At 41.0% G+C, this 22518-nt stretch overlaps 2 protein-coding genes across 2 annotated transcripts; one reads left to right on the plus strand and one right to left on the minus strand.

The window, feature by feature from the left end:
* Window positions 1-519: 519 nt before the first annotated feature.
* Window positions 520-11894, minus strand: mrs2 (magnesium transporter MRS2). Its single transcript, XM_080857415.1, has 11 exons — window positions 11117-11894; window positions 10921-10985; window positions 10721-10757; window positions 10531-10643; window positions 6747-6920; window positions 5313-5443; window positions 4087-4203; window positions 3785-3937; window positions 3126-3243; window positions 2382-2495; window positions 520-1229 (listed from the first exon to the last, which is right to left on the minus strand). Exons 1-11 carry the CDS (start codon window positions 11337-11339, stop codon window positions 1158-1160), a joined length of 1317 nt encoding a protein of 438 aa, XP_080713541.1. The 5' UTR covers window positions 11340-11894; the 3' UTR covers window positions 520-1157.
* Window positions 11895-12413: 519 nt separating this feature from the next.
* On the plus strand, window positions 12414-17296 carry LOC308380062 (lipid scramblase CLPTM1L-like; the record flags this gene model as incomplete). Its single annotated transcript, XM_080857343.1, has 17 exons — window positions 12414-12611; window positions 12711-12805; window positions 13002-13191; window positions 13322-13473; window positions 13978-14056; window positions 14153-14270; window positions 14377-14471; window positions 14650-14734; window positions 14846-14949; window positions 15211-15243; window positions 15395-15445; window positions 15534-15616; window positions 15719-15753; window positions 16096-16151; window positions 16251-16295; window positions 16393-16505; window positions 16665-17296. 17 exons carry the CDS (start codon window positions 12414-12416, stop codon window positions 16747-16749), a joined length of 1617 nt encoding a protein of 538 aa, XP_080713469.1. The 3' UTR covers window positions 16750-17296.
* Window positions 17297-22518: the final 5222 nt, after the last annotated feature.

Raw genomic sequence — 22518 nt, forward strand, 5'->3', positions numbered from 1 at the left:
TGACAGGTACTTGGGCCATAAGGGAAGCAGAGGGAGAGTCGGGAAAGGATGCCCTGCACTTCGTAAGCGTGTGTCAACCATCTGGGCAGCCAAGTTGACTAGGGAAATTAGGGACTAGGCTACTTGAGACAAGGTTTAAAAGAAGGAGCTTTTATAATTTAAACAATTATACATGTTCTGTTGTATTGGTTAATAAGCTATCGTATTGTCCTTCTCGGTAGCCTAGTTCAATTGCAGTTGTAATAATGAATATATAAATATATATAGGCCTACATTTTTATTTTGGTGTCGGCAATGTCTGGTATCTGGTTTCTTGTCTCCCCCTGGCGATCATTGGACAACATTGTGTGCCTGAAATGAATCACGAACACGCTGAACCACAATATGGGAGTTACGTCAAACCGAATAGATAAAACTATAAAAGATAATAAGGAAAGTAGATGTACACAACAAACACTATCTTTAGAACGGTGTATGTGACGTTAATTTTATTGTATGATACAACAGTCAAAATATGATTAGTGTGGGATAACATGATCACAGTCTCTCGTTCTGTCACTGACCATTCAAACTGCTTGGTATACACTGTGGTGGTTATGAAACAGCTAAAACACGTTTTTAAAACACCATCTTACACCTATGCATACAGAAAAAATGAAAGTGCAGGAATTGTATGTCTCAAGCATATGAGCACAAAGGCAATGTTACGTCCTCCTATCTTGATGTAATGTTATAAAGAGGCATCTATATTTATCACAATATCCAGTGGTCTGTCACTGTGATTAAATACAATTTGGCAAAGTCTATTCCTACACCTATGCACTGCTCTGCATGAACTCCTCAGGATAAGGAAACAGCAAGAGGTTGTATGATTACGTATAACAACAACAACAAAAAACTGTATGATTACAGGAATAAATACAAAAAATTACACCACAAACTTGCATTGTGAAATTCAAATTTCAAATGCAAGTTCAACATCTGAACTTCAATAACATGAATGAAAAACAGTCTGTTTTTGTTCAACATCTGAACTTCAATGGCATGAATGAAAAACAGTCTGTTTCTTCTTTTGCCCCATCTTTACTCTTTACTTCAGCATGATCCACCAATCCACCAGTATTTGGTTTGTGCTTTCAACACCAACATCATCACCATCATCTGACTCCTCCTTTAATGTCTGTCCCTCTTGTGGAGGCGATGTGGCCCTTTTTCCATACTGGGGGGATCTAGAGGGGAGAAAGGAGGGAACAGGCTTTTGGTACACAGCAGCTAAGCTCATCAGGGTCAGTTGGTCCAGTAATTCTAAGCCAAGAATTGACAGAAAGGTAAAGGCTGCTTTCATATCCTAAGAGACTGGATTTAATCAGTGCAGTCTCCAGGCCAATCCAGATTTGATTTGATTTGATTTGATTTATTATACGGCTCTTCAGAATGTTCCAAAAAGTACCGTTGATTTGAATGGGCCATCCCTACGTCATACCTAACATTAATTCCTGCTAACATACCGCTGCAAAAAGATAATGACCGCTGTCATTGGCAACGGGTTTTGTACTTCTTATTCACATCTTTCATATCATTCCGCGCGCGTCGGGGTGTTGTTCGACCCGTCGGGAATTATTTTTGGAGAATGACCTCCGGACAATACATTATCCCTTACATTCGGTGAGTTCTTTGCCCATAACACAACAACGAGATGCATGACATCTGTGCATCTTCACTAGTCCTGTCAGTGTTATGTGAAAGATAGCTATATGACTCACTCACATTGCAGAGGGATTTGGGTTAGTTTACCAAGAAGGATAAATACAGATGAATCCAGCATGTTTGGTTTAAGGCCCACAGTAGGTAAGCTTGGTAAGATAGATTATAGACATAAAGAGTACCAACACTGTAAAGTCACATAGCCAAGGACCATCTTCTTTATGCACCAGCGGCTTGTTGATCTCTTTAAAATGTCCAACCACAGACTGTTGTTTTTTTTAATAGACCGTCTCAAACACAGTGATCATTCGGAACACTCACTGCGGTTGCTGTGTAACTTGCTAAATGCTGACTGCTAATAAATAACAGTTTGCTTCTCAGCACACTGAAGAAAACACATTCATGCAGGTTTTCCATAATTGTGTAAACACCCCCGTGACTAACATTGCACACAGAGTGACAGTAGAACTGATGGACTCCCACAGCACTGCTAGCTTTGTGCCCAATGGGGATCAGTCAGACTGTGCCAATTTGTGGGTAGGCTGTCTGAGGCTGAGACTAATGGTGTGTGTATGTGTGTGAGAATGTCTGTATGTGTGTGTGTGTGTGTGTGTGTGTGTGTGTGTGTGTGTGTGTGTGTGTGTGTGTATGTATGTGGGTGAGTGGTTTCTACTCACAGGGGGTGGAGAGGACGGCTCCAAGTGTCGCCCCAGGAAAGAGAGGAGCCGCCTCCAAATCAGCCCACTGCCCAGGAACATGATCCCCGTCACCAGCCAGAACACGCGCGGGTCCTGCACAGACACAGACACAGACACAGACACACTCAGCTCCTACAATACTGCAGACAATAGCCTGTCTGCGTCTTATCTGTCTTAAGGTCATCTGATGATGCGGAACAGGTGAGACAGCCAGCATTTATTCATTTGAGTCTTTTCACAAACATTTACATCATCAGGGTAACCTTTATAGCATTATCAAAGCCAAACCTGATAATTTCTAAAACATCTGTCACAAACCATAGAAATTCACATTTTGAGCAGTTCATATATGAATGGGTACTCCAGGATACATTCTACAGATCTTTTTCCGAACATTAGAGCACATATTGTCTTTGTAGAGACCACTTCTATATTCAGTTCAGCTCTAATGATCAGACTGACTACACACAAACAGTAGGCCTGCTAATGTCCTCTCTCTCACCATGTGTACAGGAGTATAGGTAGAGGGTAAAGGTGCAGCCTGCAATTCTTTTTGGTCCTCAGTGTGTGCACTCAGAAAAACTCTGGCCAATGTTGCTTCAGGAGCATGGATGGGAGGGTGTAATTTCATTGGCTGTTGAACTCAAATATCAACAACCTTTCGCCAGATCCGTGGACTGCACCTTAATGCTGTCCACTTAATCTGTGCTCTAGCCAACTGACCTCTTCTAAATTGGACTCCAAGTTCATCCCAAAGGCAACACCGATCAGGCCAAACAAGGACAGGGAGAAGGTGCCCATCGTCAGCTGCAGGTTCAGCCGCATCATCACATTTCGGTGACTTGGGCCATCACAGCGACAGAGAAATATGAATGAATCACTTATGTTTAGAGGAAGAATGTTAAAAGCATGCACATGGACAAATATTTTACAGGGTCATTTACTACCATATGATAGGTATTACTATTTTCAGAGGGGTAATTAGACCAGATTCTGAACAAATATTATGCAAATAAGATATACATAATGTCTATCTCAACAGCTTATCTCTAAAGCAGGAACAAGAAAACATATAACAACAGTTGGGCTATAACAGGTAAGTAATGATTAGACTAGCATTCTAGTTGGCACTGTAACTTTCACAACACTAACTTTAGGTTATGTGTACACCTGCACGGCCTACGCTATATACCATACAGCTACATCACCTATACTTAGCCCACTTCACCATGAGCTGTCAGAAGAACTCAAGTTTATCATTCACCTAAACTTGAAACAGCAAACGCTTTTCTAAACCAGCACATGGCGTAACACACAAATCGTGCCTTTATCAAAGATTATCTTAACTTCAAACTTCCCCTTTCTTGTATGTCTCCGCTCACCTGTCCAGGTTAATGAAGATGACGCTCTCTGAGTCATCAATCAGGCCTTTCAGCTCCCGAGTGTTATTGCCCAGCTCCTCCGCCTGCAGTAAGTAGTTCTCCAACAGCAGTTCCATCTCTTCTGCGTGGTCAATGCCCAAGCTGCTCTCTTCACTGCTCACACACACACACACACACACACACACACACACACACACACACACACACACACACACACACACACACACACTTCTGTGTTAACATGCCCATGAACTAAAGCTGGTTGAGTGACTATATATGACACATGGAGAGACTTCACTTACAACACACGGGGGTCTGTCCATTTGGTCAGACACATCTCTTCGATGAGCTCATCTTCATCCAGGATCTTTAGCAGGCTTTCCTTGAACACTTTGATGTCCGTTTCCAACTCTGAAAGACTGAACATGTTAAGAGCAAGCGCTTGCTGCTGATGAGCTCTGTAAGATAGGAATCCTGCAGCTCAACTTGGCAGCAGAGTGTCATGTCTGAATTTCTTCACCAGTTTCCCACTGTGGAGATTTCCATGAACTTGCCTTCCCAACAACTCCAATTGGTTACCTTGGCCCGCCTTGTTAGTTTGCTGTGGTACTATGTGTATGTCATATTGACAAGTTTTATATTTTCTCCCTTTGGATGCATATTATCAGTTCTTCAAGTGCTATTTGCCTATATAATATTGTTACATTTTCCAGGATGTCATTATACATGTATGATATATACATATGATTATTTTATTCGTAGTTGTTTCATGGAGTTTTAGTTACTGATTTGGACTTCATAGATGTGTTTTGGAGACTATAAACAACTCTTCACTCTTACTGTTAACATCTAGCCTGACGATGTCACACTAGTCAAATTATGAGTCTGATACTGCTCCATTGGGCTGTGATTATGGGGCGTGTTTCAAACGTCGACCATCGGGGCCAGCTGATACATTAAACTTACCGGATCCCGTACGAAGGACGGCGAAAACATCTTTACGATCGACAAATGCCTTGATCGCATTTTTTCTGTTCCTCTTTCAAAATGAATGCGCAGTCAATGTCTTCTAAAACAGACTCCAATCTCTCCAGTGGCAGCTGGCTTCAAACCAAGCGCTCTTTGGTGACGTGGTTGATTACATTACCGTTGATCATCTGTCCATCATCTTATAAAGCCCGCCCTGCCAATTTGATTGGCTGTTTCGTTTTTGGTCGGGCAAAATTTCTCCCCAACAGAGCGATGCCAGACCGAACTTCCAGAACTCAAATGTTGTGGGCGGGGCTAAGTTCGGTCTGGCATCCAGGCTAGTTAATATCCTTTTTTAACTGAAAATGTACCAAAGAACTGGCACTGTATTTCCCCTTCGACTGCATTTTCTCAACTCCCAACTCTACTCTACAGGTTTTTAACTGCAGAATATGGGGGCTATTCAGACCTGGCTGCACTAATCTGAGTCACTGAATCCTCACTAACTGACAGCATGTGGATCAGGAAGTCTAAATGAAGTATGTGATGACATACTTACCCCTTGCTATTGAGCAGAAGCATGTGCAGCTTACTGCGGTCTGCAGACAAGATTTTTGGATCCACCAGAGATTCAAGAGAGTCCATGATCTGAGGATGCATCTCATTCAGCCTGGCCTGCAAAGTGTTCACCTGTATCAGCACACCAACACAGGTCAGAATGCTTCAGAGTCACCCTGGAAAAACAGACATAGATCATTTAAACACCTACAGAAAGGCCTAATACATTCAGTCGTATGCAAAAGTTTGGGCACCTCTGATAATCTCCATTACTTTTATTTATAAATTGTTGGGCGTTTGGATCAGGACCTTCTTTGTTATATATATAATACTTCATGGACACAGTCATATTTAAGCAGTGAAATAAAGTTTATTGTATGAACAGAAAATATGCCATATGCATCATAACAAAATTAGACAGGTGCATAAATTTGGGCACCCCAAAAGAAAAATCACATCAATATTTAATAGAGCCTCCTTTTGCCAAAATAACAGCCTCTATACGCTTGCTATAGCCTCTGATGAGTGTCTGGATTCTAGATGAAGGATTTTGGACCATTCTTCCTTACGAAACATCTCCAGGACGGTTAGGTTTGATGGCAGCCATGTGTGGACAGCCTGCTTCAATTCATCCCATAGATTTTCAATAATATTCAAGTCTGGGGACTGGGATGGCCATTCCTGAACATTCTACTTGTTCCTCTGCATAAATGCTTGGTAGATTGAGCAATGTTTTGGGTCGTTGTCTTGCTGGAACACCCAACTCCAGCGTCACTTCAACTTTGTGACAGACTCTTTAACATTATTTTCAACAATTAGATGATATTAAGTTGAATCCATGCGAAGCTCAACTTAAACAAGATTCCCAGTACCTGCACTAGCCAAATAGCCCCACAGCATGATGGACCCCCCACCAAATTGAACTGTGGGTAGCAAGTGTTTTTCTTGGAATCTGATGTTCTTTTGCTGCCATGCATAACGCCTCTTGTTTTGACCAAGTTGGCAAACATTTGTTCCAAAATTAATCTGGCTTGTTCAAATGTGCTTTTGTAAACCTCAAGAGAAAATAGGGCCAAGTGATAACGAGGTGTGACTTTTTCCACTATCATGTTTTTGGGATGCAAATATATCACTCTTTTAAACACATAATGTTTTGGGAAGAGAAACGTTTTATTTTGCTGGGTCTAGCAAACCTGCCGCACTACTTTCGGCTTGACCAAAGCTGGACGAGAACTCTGCTCACAGGACGCTGCCAGGGGTAAGTCAGTGTGATTGCATGACACTGGTGATGGGGATGCCATACAGATTAATGTCAAAAATCCCGAACTATCCCTTTAACTTACCCTGTGACATCATTGAGATACGTTTACCTGAACAGCCTTAACTTACCCTGTGACATCGTTGGTATACGTTTACCTGAACAGCCTTAACTTACCCTGTGCTGCAAGAGGGCCTCCAGCGCTCTGAACTCAAAGGGTAAGGAGTAAGTCACCAGAGCCCCTTCTCCTGCCAGCTGTGGGCCCAGCTCCAGCACCAGCCACTTATCCAGCCCAAAGCCTCTGAAGTCTAACACCAGCAGGCATTCAGGCGTCACTATGGCCTTCAGAGACTGGAAACACACACCAGAATGAGACTTGAGGAGTTGCAGTGGCTCACACACAGTGTGCAGGAAATATGGGTTCCAGTAAAGAACCCGGAGAACTGAGTGACAAAAGTGTTAAGCATTTATGCACAAATAATGTTTGCCTTCCATTGGCAAACTAACAAAACAAAAATTATTCGACAAAAAACACAAATGAGCCAAACATTATGACCATAGCGAGGACTTGGAGCCAGAGGGGCGTAAGTGGCATTTTGAGCGAATATGAGTTCTTTATATCAAAATAAAGGTCTCAATGAGCTCTATCCAGTGGTGCCAAAAAGACATATCTGAGATCAAACTGTATTGAATAAAGCAACAAAACAATAAAGACCTAACACAAACGTGTGAGTAGTGTTTGGAGCCTGAAAAATACATGTGGGACCCAGAGCTAGAAGGGCAGTTAGTGCCCTTAAACAGCATTCAAAATGGCTGACACAACTGCACACATGGAACTGTCTGAGGCAGAAAAGATATTGATGAATATTATGAAACCAACCGATGAATCCTATATTGATGAAGTTGAAGATGAGTCAGAGTTGTTTTTGAACGGATTTTCTCACTAGAGTGATGACAGTAAGTCATAATCATGCCTTGAGAGCATTACCTTGTTAGCCTGGCCTAGCATTGATAAAGTTTATCCCATTGTCTTGGTCTGATCTGGTTTACTTTGCCTGCTAGCCTAGTGTTCTGACAGAATATTCTTTTGAACTTTCTCATAATGTACTTTACCCTAGCCTTGAACTATTAGATTAGACTATTAGACTATCAGGGCACTCATATAGCATATTATATTAATAATATATATGAATGTGTTAATCATTAAGGGACACAGCATGAGATGAGGGAGAAAGATGAGGAGCTGGAAGAGAGAGAGAGACAGCAGAAGATGGAGGAAGAGAGACAGATAGGGAGACGGATCATGCAGTTGAGGTACACATGGAGACAGAAGAGGATCTAGGGACTGAGACAGTAGACATTGTGCTAGAATTTGTTCAGGAGGGAGGGGCTAACAGTGGCCAGGAAGAGGAGACAGTAGACATTGAGCCTGTTCAGGAGGGAGGGGTTAAAAGTGGCCAGGAGGAGGATGCCAACAGAACACAAGGAAGAAAAAGAAAGAGAGATGTTGGAAATTGGAGAAAAAAAAACAACGTAAAAGGATACAAAATTCTGGCCAATGCTACATAAATTCAAATGGCATTCATGTTCCAGGAAGGAAGGTGAGGGAGAAGAACTGTGCCTCTTGTAGATACAAATGCAATCAAAACTTCCCAGAGCCAGTGAGGGAAAGTGTATTTCGGCATTGTTGGGATATGGGAGATGCAGCAAGGCAGAAAGACTTCATTGTCAATCATGTCATCAAAAGAGGAAAAACAAACAGTGTAAAAATATCAAGAAGAACGCATTCCTTCGAGTATCAACGTCCTTTGAGGAAAGACAGATAAGGGTATGCAAAGACTTTTTTTGGAAGACCCTTGATGTGTCTGAAAAATTTGCCAGGTCTGCAGGCGGCCATCCATCTAGTGACTTGGGGTTTTCCCCTCCAAGTAAGAAAGGGCGACATGCACCTCACAATAAAGTGCCTGAGAGTAGCAAAGACAAAATACGAGAGCATATCAAGTCTTTCCCAAAACTTGAATCCCACTACTCCAGGAAAGATACAAACAAGCTCTACTTGGAAGGATCTCTGAATGTGCCAAGAATGTATGCACTGTATGAAGAGAAATGCGAACAGGAGTGGAAAATAAAACCAGAAAAACAAAGTCTTTATAGAATGGTGTTTGACACTGAGTTCAATCTAGCTTTCCACACTCCAAAGAAAGACGCGTGCAAATACTGTGACTGGTACCAACGTTTAGAGGACCGTGAGAAGGAAAGTCATAAGGATGACTTTGATGCCCACCAGTTAAGAAAAAACCAGGCCAGAGAACACAAAGATAATGACAAAAAAAAAGCAAAGGAACAGGAGTCATACAAGGCTGTCACTTTTGACCTGGAGTAAGTGTTAACCACCCCCTGGAGCAACGTTAGTAGCCTGTTCTACTCACGCAAATTGAGTACATACAACCTCACTGTCTATGATATGGACAGTAAAGAGGTTGAGTGTTACATGTGGCATGAGGGGGAAGGCGGCCGAGGATCATCAGAGATCAGCACTTGTATTTACTCGTACCTTTCACAACTTAATCCTGAAGTCAAACATGCAGTTCTTTATTCAGATACATGTGGTGGACAGAATAGAAATGCTGCCTTTAGCACAATGTGCCTGCATGCAGTCAACACATTGCCCCTCTCCACTATTGACCATAAGTACAAGGAGTCTGGTCTGGAAACTGCCAGAAGAAAAGTTCCAATCTACTCCCCTGATGGGTACTACACCCTTGTGAGAGTGGCAAGAAAGAACAACCCATACATCGTACATTAACTTGGACACAAGGTCTTCCTGGACTTCAAGTCTCTCTCTAATCACGTACTCAAAAACAAAACCAAAGATGAGGAGGGACAAGCAGTGCATTGGCAGAAGATTAAATGGTTTTGCTACACAAAGGAAGAACCCAGAACAGTCTTCTTCAAGTATGATTTCACCAACCCAACCTTCCGTGAACTGAAGGTGGCAAAGCAGGCAACCAGGGGCACCAGAAGCACCCATTCCGTGTCCAAACCAAGCTCAATGTATGAAAGTCCTCCTGGGATCAGTGCATTAAAGAAGAAAGATCTACTTACCCTGTGCAGCAATGGGAGTATTCCTCACACATACGCAGAGTTCTACAATGCTCTGACGGTGGACAGCGAGTAGAACTAAACAGACTTGTGAACAGAAAAGCCAATAAGACGTGACATGATTCTTTGGATCTGGTCAATGAATAGACTCACAGTAGTAATAGAGTAATTGAAATGGTTGAGCAAAAAAGAAAAGTGAATGAGATAAGTAAAAAGAACACTTTGTGTGTGTGTGTGTGTGTTTAAAAAAAGAATGAATTAATGTAATGAAATAAATTGAATAACTCATGAATTGCCTATCAGAAGAGGGTTTAGCAAGTTCATTGACTTTTATTACTGTCTGTACTGTTCAGCAGATGCCCAGAATGGAAATGTGAAATGAGAAAAAAAATAAAATAACAATGAATGAGTTAAATGAAAATGAATTACTTATTAAAGTGTTAATTATTCAATCAATTCCCCTTTTGACCAATTATTATCTGCATTGTTCAGTAGATACGCCCAATGTGTGCTTAGAAGACTTGGCAATGTTTGGTGCCAAAAAGGCGTATCTGACATTTTTGCCACATTTTTTTAATTTTAAAATATTTTAGAACATGTTCATTTTGTTAATATGCCATAGGTTTATTACTTAAATACTCATTCATATATTTGCGATGTTGTGGCTTAAGGTTAATAAATACAGTTGATTGAAGTGTGGTAAAAATTTTGTTTTGTCTCTCCTGTAAAATTTGTCAAAAGCCACTTACGCCCCTCTGGCTCCAAGCCCTCGATAGACAGATGGAGCAGATCATGTTGATTAACTCGCAACAGCAGTACTTATCAAGGTCACGCATATATTAGTTAGATATATTAGTACCTCCATCTGTATGATGATGATGTTCTTGCGTGTGGTGATGCTCGTCTGGTGCTGGAACCTCAGGTCTCTGGCCTGTAAACCCAGTTCCTGATACAGCTCTGTCTTCTTCTTCTCTGGAGAAAGATGATAGTTGGCAAACAACTCTGTATAGCTATTTCCCATTACAAAATGTCCCACACTATGGGCTTACCAGAGGAGGTAACGTTCCCATTTTTTTCAAATCTCATCTACAAGTTCAAAGAAAGAATAGTTAAACACAGTTTATCCGTGCACTGTTACATATTACTTTAGTTCACTGATAATTCTCAGTTGTTTTACGCATACATGTGTGTGATCGGAAAATGCTTTAGAGACTTGCAAAAAAAAAAGAAAAACATTTTGTTCTCTTACCACAACAAAAACGGGAGCAACACTGGATAGGGAAGCCTCTGACACTTTAGAGCGACACGATACAGCTGCAATGGAGGCGGATAGGCCATTGTTATTACTTTACACAATTATATAATTGAGTTATCTGGTTATGATGAGAACATGTAGGTACACCCTTTACATCCAATAAAAAGGGGTGATCAAACTTGACACTTACAGTTGAAACGTGTCTTCTGTAACAATGTTAAATGTCTTTTTATATGACCCCCATGACTTCTCGTCGTTGCTGACGTGCTGTGATGAGAATTAGGAGGACATCTGAAAGGTGATCTTGAACCCTTCACTGTTCGGAGAGGCAGAAAACTTGAACAAGCTAAACATGTAAGCTCACGTGCTCCACGCAGTCCCTCTCGGGAAATCAACTTCATACATGCTTCCATCTCGCCGATGTTATATTGAAAAATGTAACTTTTGCTGAGACACGTCCATGTTTACATACAGTGTGTGGAATTAGCTAGCCAGTATGACCAGTTGATTCCAGCTGCAACTGGCCACAGTCCCAATTTTAGTCTTTTCGCAGAACAATTTCCAATGTTTCGAATTCAACGTTGGTTACGCGACTTGTATAGCTACCTATGGAGGTCTTTAGCGATCAAAACAATTTCACCATGCTAACTAACTAGCATACAACTTAGCCACTTAGCTCAATACCGCTTTTTGTCCTACGAGATAGCTCATGCTAAACGATGGAAGAAACTTTTAGCTAACGTTCGTTCAGTGTGAAGATATCCGTAATCAGCATTCAGAAACGCTTTGTTGCGTTTCCTGAAACGTCATATTAGATGCAAGCTCATACAGCAAATGTGAGGATAGCTAACGTTACAGTGTCACATCTGAGGCATGTAAGACTGGTCTTGACCACAATGCAATGGGGTGTATGCTTCTATCGGCAAGACACGTGCAAGTGTCTCCGCTGAGTTGAGGCAGTAGGTTGTGATCGGGACATGAAACATAAAATAAGCAGTTTCCTCTTTAAATAGTTGTTCCACTAACAGTCAAAGTTTCGTCTGTAGCCCTGAGCACCAGCTGTCATATCCAAACCGGGCAGTAAAACACTTCAGCCCAATGCATCAATAGATTTTAGAAATTCTGTATTTTCATTCATTCATGCATTCAGTCATTCTTCTAGATAAACTCCACCGGATTTATTTTGAAATGCAGTAAAGGGCAATGCTGGTTCAAATCTGTTCGCGTTATTGGAGGATATTGAGCCACCCAGAATCATTTCTATGCTGCATTGGTCTATCGTGCTCCTCTGACGAGATGTGATAGGCTGTAGCGTACTGTAGCCTTGATAATGTATCCCTCTGCACTGGTTGTCCCAAAATTACATTTTATCCAGGTCTAATAGCTCGCTATAGATTTGACCTAGCATCAGGCAGAGATTTCGTAAGGTAGCCTAACCACGTAGCGCATTTTTCTTGTTTTAAAGCAGGTTATTTTCCGCGTTTAATATGTTTCCATCTTGTTATTCTAACTTGCCAAAAAACGGCGCTTATGCAAACACGTCTGTCACTAAGGTGGCCGTGGGAGTGTTCGTCGTGTATGTTCTGCATACCTGCTGGGTCCTTTACGGATTCGTTTATACAAAACCCTGTGACACCAACAGAGGTGACAGCTGCATTACCCCGTATTTTGCTGAGAATCCTCAGGTAAGTCACTACGACCATCTCCTTCGTGTACACAAAATAGCCTTTGAATTGCAGACTAGTTGTGGTTAACATGTTTGGCTTGGCTGCTTCTTCCCAAAGCTGAGCATTTTCGTAACATTAGATCCCAGCGATGTGGAAGGACACAGCCTGCTCCATCAGGAGAACGAGTTTGATATCTTCACTAAATTCCAGAGGTAAAAATGGTCAGTTATCATTATAGCGTATCGGGAGTGCTTCAATGCGCAAACACATAACAGGCCTACCTAATGTGAATATCTAATGAATCACCTACCTGACGTGAAACAAGGAGACAGTGGTGCAATAATTACAACAAAAGCTTTTCAACATTTTGTGTTGTTTTGCTGTGTTTTTGTTTATTTTTTAATGAAGAGAAGTGAACGTGCCACTCCCAGAGGCAACCAGAAGCAACGGAACTTTGTTCGCAGTAATATATGTGCATAGTGGTAGTGCCGCTCCTTGGGAGGATAGCCGGCATGCGAGCTATGCAATCCGACTCACCTCTTACACAACACGACATCCACCTGGCATGACAGCTAGCCTGAATGAAGACACTGCACAGGTAAAGTTCCCGTTGTACATTAGCTATTCTGTTATCTCCTGTAGCCATGCCTGAGCTATTTCTATACAGTCCCTCTGATGTCCCCATTCAAGTTCATAGTTGGCTACAGCTGTATGCACATTGTCCACAGGAAGAGGATGAGGAGCAGCAGCCAGCTCCTGGTTCTGTGCCACCTGCGCCTGTCTCCCTCTGGCATTCCCGTCTCTGCCTCAGCATCATGGCAGAGAAGTTCAGCTTCAGCAGAGGGGCTGTGCCTAGTGATGTGCGGCGCTATATGAAAGTGTGAGTTTCAGGACTACGGGCACCAGGATACACCTTACTATTAGTGCAGAAGCCCTGTGAACTGGTTAAGGGAACAGTGGACCTTTGGCCAAAACTAACTAGTTCTGGAAGTACAAAAGATTCAATAGCAAATACTAATAAATAGGCCTGGTTAATCTATCAAATATGATTTCAACATTATATTACTGAATGAATTACTCAAATGTCACTTTCCCTGCTGGTTCACTCTCATTTGGAGACTTGTTACAGACTAAAATAATGTATGTCCTTATGCCCTTGCCCAAAGTAGAACAGTGTCTGCCAATCAGAAAGCAGAAGCTGTCAGAGTGTTAAGGCCCTGTCCCGTCCCGTGTGCTCCTCTTGAGATGCTTGACTGAAAATAGACCTGTGCCAGTCAGACTTTAATCTTGTCCTTCTCTGGAGTTTGTTTAAGGACCTGACTTCAAGGAATCTGTCTTACACCCATTAGAGGCCTGGTCCAACTCTTGTTCTTGGTCCTACCAGGGTGGAAGATGAAAAAAAGAAGATGTATTTGCCCTTCATGCTTGTCGATGAGTTGCAGATCAGAATGAAGGACTTTCTTGTATGTAACATCATGATTTTCTAAACTACAAGCTCACAACAGTGGATAAGAGCTTTATACTGTATATGAATGACACATTTCACCTCCCCCCTACAGGAGATAAATGAGTCTACCACAGAAGTCCATTTGACTGTAACCTATGAAAACATCTCTCTAAGGACATTTAGATTGTGGAGCCATATGAGAGATGTAATCTTTTCTCTTAAACATTTTGGTAAGTCATTAAATCTAATACAGAGGCATGTAATAAATACACTTGAGAAATTTCACTTTATGTGCTTTTGGTATCTGTATGGTTGTCTTTCCAATTTATGTTATAGGATTTACAGAGCATCAGGTTGATGAATTCAAAGGTGTGATTACGGACACAAACGTATGCATATTGGCTCTCACCATTTTTGCAGCTATACTTAATGTAAGCTTGTTTTATTTGCAGAAGATATGTTTGTTCTGTTGTGCTTACCACAAATGTTTGAACTCATCTTAAAACTTACAAAACAGTTATACATCTATTTCATTTTTTAAAAATGTTTTATATGTACAGCTTTACCTCGAACTGTCAAAATATGATATTTTTCTTATATATATTCCAGCTTCTGTTTGAGTTCCTTGCTATTAAAAATGACATCAGCTTCTGGAGGAAGAAAACTACCATGGCTGGCATGTCTAAAAGATCAGGTTAGTGTCCGGGTGTGTCTCCTTATGGCTGGAGACACTGGCAGACAGTGTGCTGCTGGTGCTGATGCTGGTACAGAAAGGGGCTATGTCTGTCTATTTCTGTCTTTGCAGTGTTGTGGCGATGTTTCAGCACACTGGTGATTTTCCTCCACCTGCTGGTAAAGCAGACAAACTGGCTGCTCCTCGTACCCACAGGAATGGGAGTGGTGCTTGAGGTATGCATCAGTGGCGGCATGTTCATAGGGCAGTGATAATCTGACAACACCAAACACATTCGCACGCATGGTTTCAGTCTTTTTTCAGGGAGGTTTTCCATTCCATAGTTTAAGGAGGCCTATTCCTTTGGAAAAGTTAATTCAAACCTACTGCTGTAAAATGTCAATAGCCACTGTTTGCTGATCTCAGTGGCATTTCAGAGATTTTTCATGAATTGCCCTTTCACAGAACCATTGTGCCAATGTCTTTCTCCCCCGCAGCTTTGGAAACTTAAGAAGGCTTTCAGCATCCAGGTACAATGTTACAGCCAAGCCAGTATACCTGACAGCAATTCAATATTCAGCTGATTTTAGCACATTATAGACCATCACCATGACACGCCAGAATATCACCAAAGAAGACAACGGGATATCCTTTTGATTACTTCTACTATATCTCCCCTAGGATGACAAATTTGATGAACCAGAGAGATTGACAACAGGATATGATTCACAGGTAACTTCAAGCTATTGATATTAGTTCCACATGCCTTGAACCCTGAGATTGTTTGAGTATCGGAACTTAACCTCTGGGTCTGCTATAGGGGATGAGATTCCTGTCATATCTGCTGTGTCCTGTTTGTATCAGTGGAGTCACTTACTCCCTCTTGTACTTGAAGAACAAAAGGTAACGATTAGACAAAACAAATTCTAATAATTGTACCATTTTCTATTGATTACAACAAAACATTTACAACTCAAAATAATCAAGTTCTTTTGTGCCTTTCAGTTGGTATTCTTGGTTTCTCAGCAGCATCATTACGGGTAAGTTTGACATTTTGAAATGTAAGCCTTATTAAGGTATTACTATAGCCTAGTGATGACCTGGCCATCTGATAAAGCTGTGCAGTAAAGAATATCTCAGAATTTACACCATAAAGACTACAGACTGTAATATCTCAGAATTTACACCATAAAGACTACAGACCGTAATATCTCAGGATTTACACCATAAAGACTACAGACTGTAATATCTCGGGATTTACACCATAAAGACTACAGACTGTAAGCCTAAATAGTTCACTGCATTGTGTTTAGTGTCAGCACCTCAGTCTTTTTGAATGCTTCTGAAATGTTCTTCCTAAACTGATGTGTGTCCTGGATCAGGAGTGTATGCTTTCTGCTTTCTCTCTGGATGTCCTCAGCTCTACGTGAACTACAAGGTGAGTCTGAAAATGTGGTGATGCCCAATGGCCAGCAGCATAAAGTTTAGTTGAAAATGTTGTTGCATTTTGCATGACAACAATTTGTTTCGTTTACAGTTGAAATCAGTTGAACATTTACAGTCTTCAATTTACATGTATAAGGTAAGTACTGTCCTATTAGCTATGACACTATTACAGGCGTTCTGTTGAATGTGGTGGACATCAGTATTGAGAGTGGCCATTTGTGTTGTTGTCCCAGGGGTTGAGTACCTTTATAAATGACATCCTCAGCACTGTCCTCACGGTGCCAACCCACCCTCTGGCCTGCTTCAGGGATGATGTCATCTTCCTCCTTCACCTTTACCAGAGGAGGTGACCTCTATATGTCAAACGAATACTCTTTATTTAGGTTTAAGCTGTAGGAACCAAGCCTATTCAGATTTGACTGTGTTTGCAGTGCTGGTGATGTAACTGTATGACTTCAGGCATTTAATAGAATCTATCCGTAATCTGTCCGTCCTCCTTTGACAGACTGTACCCTGCCAGAAAAACCCGCGGTCGAGAATATGGAGCATGCTGCAGACAGAGACTGAAAGGGAAACCTCATGAGGATTGAGTGTCTCTTGAGAAGTAGAAGGAGGCCATGCTGAAGTCTTGGTCAGGGTCTTACAAGAAGTGTGACTGGAGTAGGAAGCCCAAACAAGCTGCTTCTGCTTGTATCCATATTCCAGAACCTTCTTGCCCTAGCATGCTGTTCTGAAATCAGTGTTTGCTTTGCTAGTTCAGGTTTCAGGTATAATTATGTGAAATCAGTGAATAAGGGAAATATGTAGCCGAAAACATGACCTCCCTCACGCCTTTTGCCTGGTGAAGACCTGGTCAGGTGACAAAGCCTTGCAGTCTTCAATTACTTCATCTCATTACAACACTGCTCTGTTTTTGAACGCTGACTGCATGATATGACACCATACATTCCTTAGAGCAGAATTTACACTGAAAGACACCGGTCAAATATGAGATGAACACCTCCTTTCACTCACACTAGAGTGATTTTTCGATGCCAGTAGTGTACAATAACAAAGGTTAAGACAGACCTGAACGGCAAATGTTAGTATGTAAAATGCACTACACTCTTTTGTAATAAGTCCGTCTGACATCAACATTCAAGCTTATTTTTTCAAAAGAATTTAAAAAATGAAAATATCAATTCCCTCTTTCTATTTCTCTCTAAATCCAACTCTGTTGCTCTGTTATTTTGGCAGTGACTGTAATTCCTGTTCTTGCATACTGTTCTTCTCATCTGAATAAAATACATCTGAAGGTATCCTCATTAAATATAATTTTCTAGGGAGTTCTGCATGTCAACTATGTGGTTGTCAGGGGAACAGTCAAACAAACAAACCCACGATTGCATCTGTTTGAATAGTATCAGACTGGCAGTTTCGCTCCTGTTTGAAGAGGACAGTCCAGTTTATCACTCCTGATGTAGAAAGAAAAAACTCTGGCGACACGTGATGTTTGCTTTAGCTGGAGGGAAATGGGCCTGTTTACTTACTGATCACCTGTTTAAACGTATTATATACAGTGTTCACACAGTGCAGTCTTCAGCAAACACAATGGTGAAGAGGTGTATAGTCATCATCACCCTGAATGACAACATGATCTAACAGAATAAATCATAGCAGTAACAGTATACAGTGACAGGCAGTGACGTTATCTAGGAATGTGACTGTCTAAAGATAACAATCTTACAAGATGACCAGTAATTTTTTGCATCTTGATGGACAGGAAGAACGCATGAAGGAATGCCTTCTGGGTGAATCCCCAAGGAGAGTTTCAAGCTTAAACCTGTAATATGAAACAAACACACACATCCACAACTCTGCTAATGACATGAAGGCTCTAACTGGACTACTGCTTCTCCTTGTATGTGTGCGTTCAGGTAAGGATTGGACACATACTAACATTTGAATGAGCACAATGATGAAACAAACACCTAAATGTAATTTCATTCAATTCAATGAAATAAAAACAATGTAGTTTATCCTCACCAATGTTTTGTCATAGTATCCCAAGTTTTTGTATTACTTCTTTCATACTTCCAGAGAGCACCTCAAACAAAAGTGTAAAGCTTTTCAGTTCGCTCTTCCTGTGTATAGGATTTATATGTTCGAATACATCTAGATGTTATCTAGTTTTTGAACCACTTAAGTTTCCTTCCCAAATGTTACCAGAAAGAAAGAAATGTCTTATAAAACGTTTTAGCTCTTGCAGAATTTTACAGACCATAAATAATTAGGATAGGTTCAACTCGGAGGAGAAAAGCCTGGCTTGTCTGGAATCGTGATTTGTTCAGAATTTTACATTTTGAGTGCTCTCAGAGAGTGTTCTTGAGCAGCTTTGAATATACATTGCATAAAGCACGACTATTTATTCGAATCATTATTTATAATCATCTCAATGTTCTCTATTTGTGGGTAGCCTATGCATAGACCATCAGTGTAAAACAGTATATCACAGATTCATGACAATGTTGTTTCATGTTTGATGTTCAGTGGACACACTGAAATGCTACGTGTGCAGTGCCTCCTCCAACAATGAGCAGTGTAACCAGAGCAACCAGGACTGCTTCCCTCCCCTGGATACCTGCATGGCCACTGTGGACACTATGAGTAGGTAGAAGGTTTTTGTAACAAGATAACTGCAATGGGCTGGATAGGTCTCTGTGTTTATATTACTATATGTATCACTTCATAGGATTGTGAGTAAGGCACAAGTCAGTGCAGGGCTTATTCTCTTCTTATGTCCTGCGTGTCCACAGATGGTGTGACAGCCATTGTGAAGCAGTGTGCCAGCAGGGCCACCTGCTCAGGGGCAGCAGCCGGTGCATCAGTGGACAACGCTGGGAACGGTAACAAGGTTTTCTGCTGCTCTTCACGCCTTTGCAACTACAGCGCAGCGGCGAGCATCAGACCATACACATTGCTTCTAGTGTTGCCTCTCTGTCTCCTCATGTACACACTAGCACATACAGGCTAACTGAGCAGTGAGCAGAATGTGTTCCAAGAAAGTGTTTGTAACTGTCACTGTCAACAACACAGGTTCTTCTTTCCTATTAATCTATTTTGTAATTGCTTTTCATTTTTTTCTATTTCTTTTTCAAATACTTATGTCTGTACTATGGGAATTTTCGACAGAAGAGTAGTAAACGTAAATGTTTCATCTACATGATTTCATGTCTCATACACTCTATAAACTGGCTGAATTTAAAACTGAAAAAGTAACAAAAAAAACATCAACTCTGACACTATGTCAGTCTAAAGTAGCCTGTTTTTCCAAAAATACTGGTATGCTTTGCTTGATCACGCGATCATAGGATGTTACGTGAGATGCAGGTGTACACAAGATTTCAAACATTTCAGGAAAATTGGGACACAGAGAAAATCAGTGTACAAGAACTCAGTTTAACATGGTAAGAACCAAAACATGTGAATCACGCATGGGCGTCGCAACAATATAACTTTGGGGGTTCACGTCCCCCTCACTTAAAAAAAAGTTGTTTAGACCCCCCCACATTTGCCATCAAAACATAAGTGCATGACTGGTCTACTAGTCCAGGGCCCTATTCGGAGTAGCTCGCTAAGCAGTTTAGCAAGCTAATTTACAGGCTAAAATAAAAAACGCCCCTCTATTACGGTGCAAACCCATGACAGCGACGCGACCAAATTCCATCGCTTTGAGTGGGCGTGGTGTAGCGTGTGGAAATAGCATACAGTCCTACAATTTTCAAACCGTCAAAGACGACACCAAACAATCTCATTGGCCGCTGCCGGGAAAAATCGCTCCTCATTTGCATAAGTTTCAACATTTTCATGGTCGCGTCGCCCAAATCGCTGGTCTACGTCACAATGGATTGGCTCCCATTGAAATGCATTGGGTTTAGAAATCACGTCGCTCATAACGGTGACATGGGTTTGCACCGTTAGGTTCGGCGAAGCAACTTTCGATAAATCACCATAGTAACATATCAATTAGCACTAACCTGCTCCAGTGCAGGCTAACAAAAGTGTAGCTGGATAAGCTTGCCACACCCCCGGAAAAGGAGTTTACCGCACAAGGCTCAACGTCAACATATGGGGAAGTCTTAACGCATTATGTGGGTATATTTAATGTAATATTTAATTATGAAAAGTGTGGAGACGGAGCAAATATATTATGAAGAAGTGAGAAATAGCAGTAGATAAAACAAATAAAGCATTGATGTGCTAGCCAATATAACTTCACAGGCAGAACAAAAGATGTCGGGGTATACTTTATCTTCTTTATTATACTAACGTTAAGAACTTGTATACAATTTAGGTCTGGGCAAGTTAACCCGTTAATCTTGCGTTAATTCATCAATGAATTAACGCCGACAATTATTTTATCGCACGTTAACGCAGGTTTATTTTTTATTATGTCATTTTACCCCCATGTTGAGGTGCACAAGATTTAGTTTTCTTATTTCAGCTATTTGAATATGTGCTCTCCATTCGTGTCTATGGCGAATAGCACAGTTGGCACAAGATGCCCCGCCAATGCCACAAAAGCGATTCAGGACATATAATCCATATATCATTTGAAAGGTCATGTTGTAAGGATTTCATTTTACCCCCATATTGAGGGTGCACAAGACTTAGTTTTCCTATTTCAAGTATTTGAATGTCATGCATGCACTCTAATTGCGTGCATTGTATAATGCCTTGTTTAATGGCTTTCATCAATAAGCTGTAGTGTTTAGTGTAACCCTCTTAGTTTCTTTGGTCTTCAAATAAGAAATAAGTTATTTCTCGAATAAGGCAAATGATATATGTATCCCAAATGATATATATCCCCCTGAAAAAGATAGAGCCATTTTTAGAGCTATTGAAAAATACTTTTATCATGTAATTTGAACAATCTGGAAGGTTTCCACCAAACATCTTCATTCATTTCTCATTCTTATACATTAAAAGGCGAAATTTCGACCGTTCGGTGGCTGCATGGAATTCATTATCATTATTGTTAGGGATTCCCATTGTTAACCGCTGTGGATCCGTATAAATCGCGGGACTTTTATTTTGATAGTTTGGCTAACTTTTAGCCGTTTTGGCTAACAATTTTCATATCCGGTTTGAACGTTCTATTCCCGCTAGGTTCACGCTGCTGCTGACTGCTGCGCAACCGGATAAACAACCCTGGAGAAGGGCATAGACATACGCATGTTAACACAGATACACGAAAGCTTAACTTCTCGAAATAATGTGGCGATTCATTGCCTGTGCATCACCTCCAGCAAAGGATAACGTCAGTGGGCTCAGCTGTTAGCTAAAGTTCGTTGTCTCTGAATGGTGCTAGCAGCAGCTAAGCAGCTGGCTATTTTAGCCTGTCACCCTACTGGATCCATTCATTAAGATCACATCAGGATGACAAGAAAATCAACTATCGAAAATATGATTTTGAGCTTGTTGTGCAATGATATTCCCTGTCCCCCCGGCTCCCGATAAGTTAAGCTAACTAATTTGAACGTGCTAGCTATCGCTAGCTAGCATGGGGAGTTGCCATTAACTAGCGAGCTACAAACGTCAGCTAACAATGCAAAACTAGAAAATGCATTTCCTGAAGGAAATACCAGTGCATGAAATGCAAAAGTTAAGAAAGGAAGAAGAAAAGAAAGAAGAGTGAAAGAAGGAAAGAAGAGTGGAAGATGGAAAGAAGAGTGGAAGAAGGAAAGAAGAAAAGAAAGAAGAGTGAAGAAAGGGAAGAAGAGTGAAGAAAGGAAAGAAGGAAAGAATAGTTGAAGAAGGAAAGAAGAAAAGAAAGAAGCGTGAAAGAAGGAAAGAAGAAAGGAAAGAAGAGTGAAAGAAGGAAAGAAGAAAGGAGAGTGAAGAAAGGAAAGAAAAGTGAAAGAAGGAAAGAAGAGTGGAAAAAGAAAGGAAAGAAGAGTGGAAGAAGGAAAGAAGAGTGAACAAGAGTGGCTCTGGATAAAGAGAAAAAGAGAGTGAAAATATTGAAAAAAGGAGATAAAAATGGAGTGAAGAAGAGAGATTGAGTGTGAGAGAAAGTAGACTGAGAGGGATAGAAAGATGGAGAGATGGAGAGAAAAAAAAGTAGAGAATGGAAGGTGTCTTAATGTTCCTAGTTACAGTTAAATTGAGAGGGACAGAGAAGAGGTTCCTTTGATTTGGCGCAGGTGTCAGTGAAGCAGGTGCAAGCCAGTTTAAAGACCCTATTATGATGTCATAATGGCCCAATGTAAGTCAATGGGAAAATTTTGATTCGTTTTTATTTAATATCTTAAAAAGCATAAAGTTTAGAAAAGTGAAAAATACATAGCATAAGTGTCCTTTACAAGACCTACGCGACA

The sequence above is a fragment of the Sprattus sprattus genome, assembly GCF_963457725.1.
Source record: "Sprattus sprattus genome assembly, chromosome: 19".
NCBI lineage: Eukaryota > Metazoa > Chordata > Actinopteri > Clupeiformes > Clupeidae > Sprattus > Sprattus sprattus.

Bases quoted from the DNA above. Each gene is read 5' to 3' on its own strand.
- mrs2 (XM_080857415.1), bottom strand. From the start codon at position 11,339: ATGGAAGCATGTATGAAGTTGATTTCCCGAGAGGGACTGCGTGGAGCA. The intron at 10,644-10,720 runs GTAAGCCCATAG...ATCTTTCTCCAG, and splicing joins TGGGAACGTTACCTCCTCTG to AGAAGAAGAAGACAGAGCTG. The intron at 6,921-10,530 runs GTACTAATATAT...GTGTGTTTCCAG, and splicing joins TCATCATCATACAGATGGAG to TCTCTGAAGGCCATAGTGAC.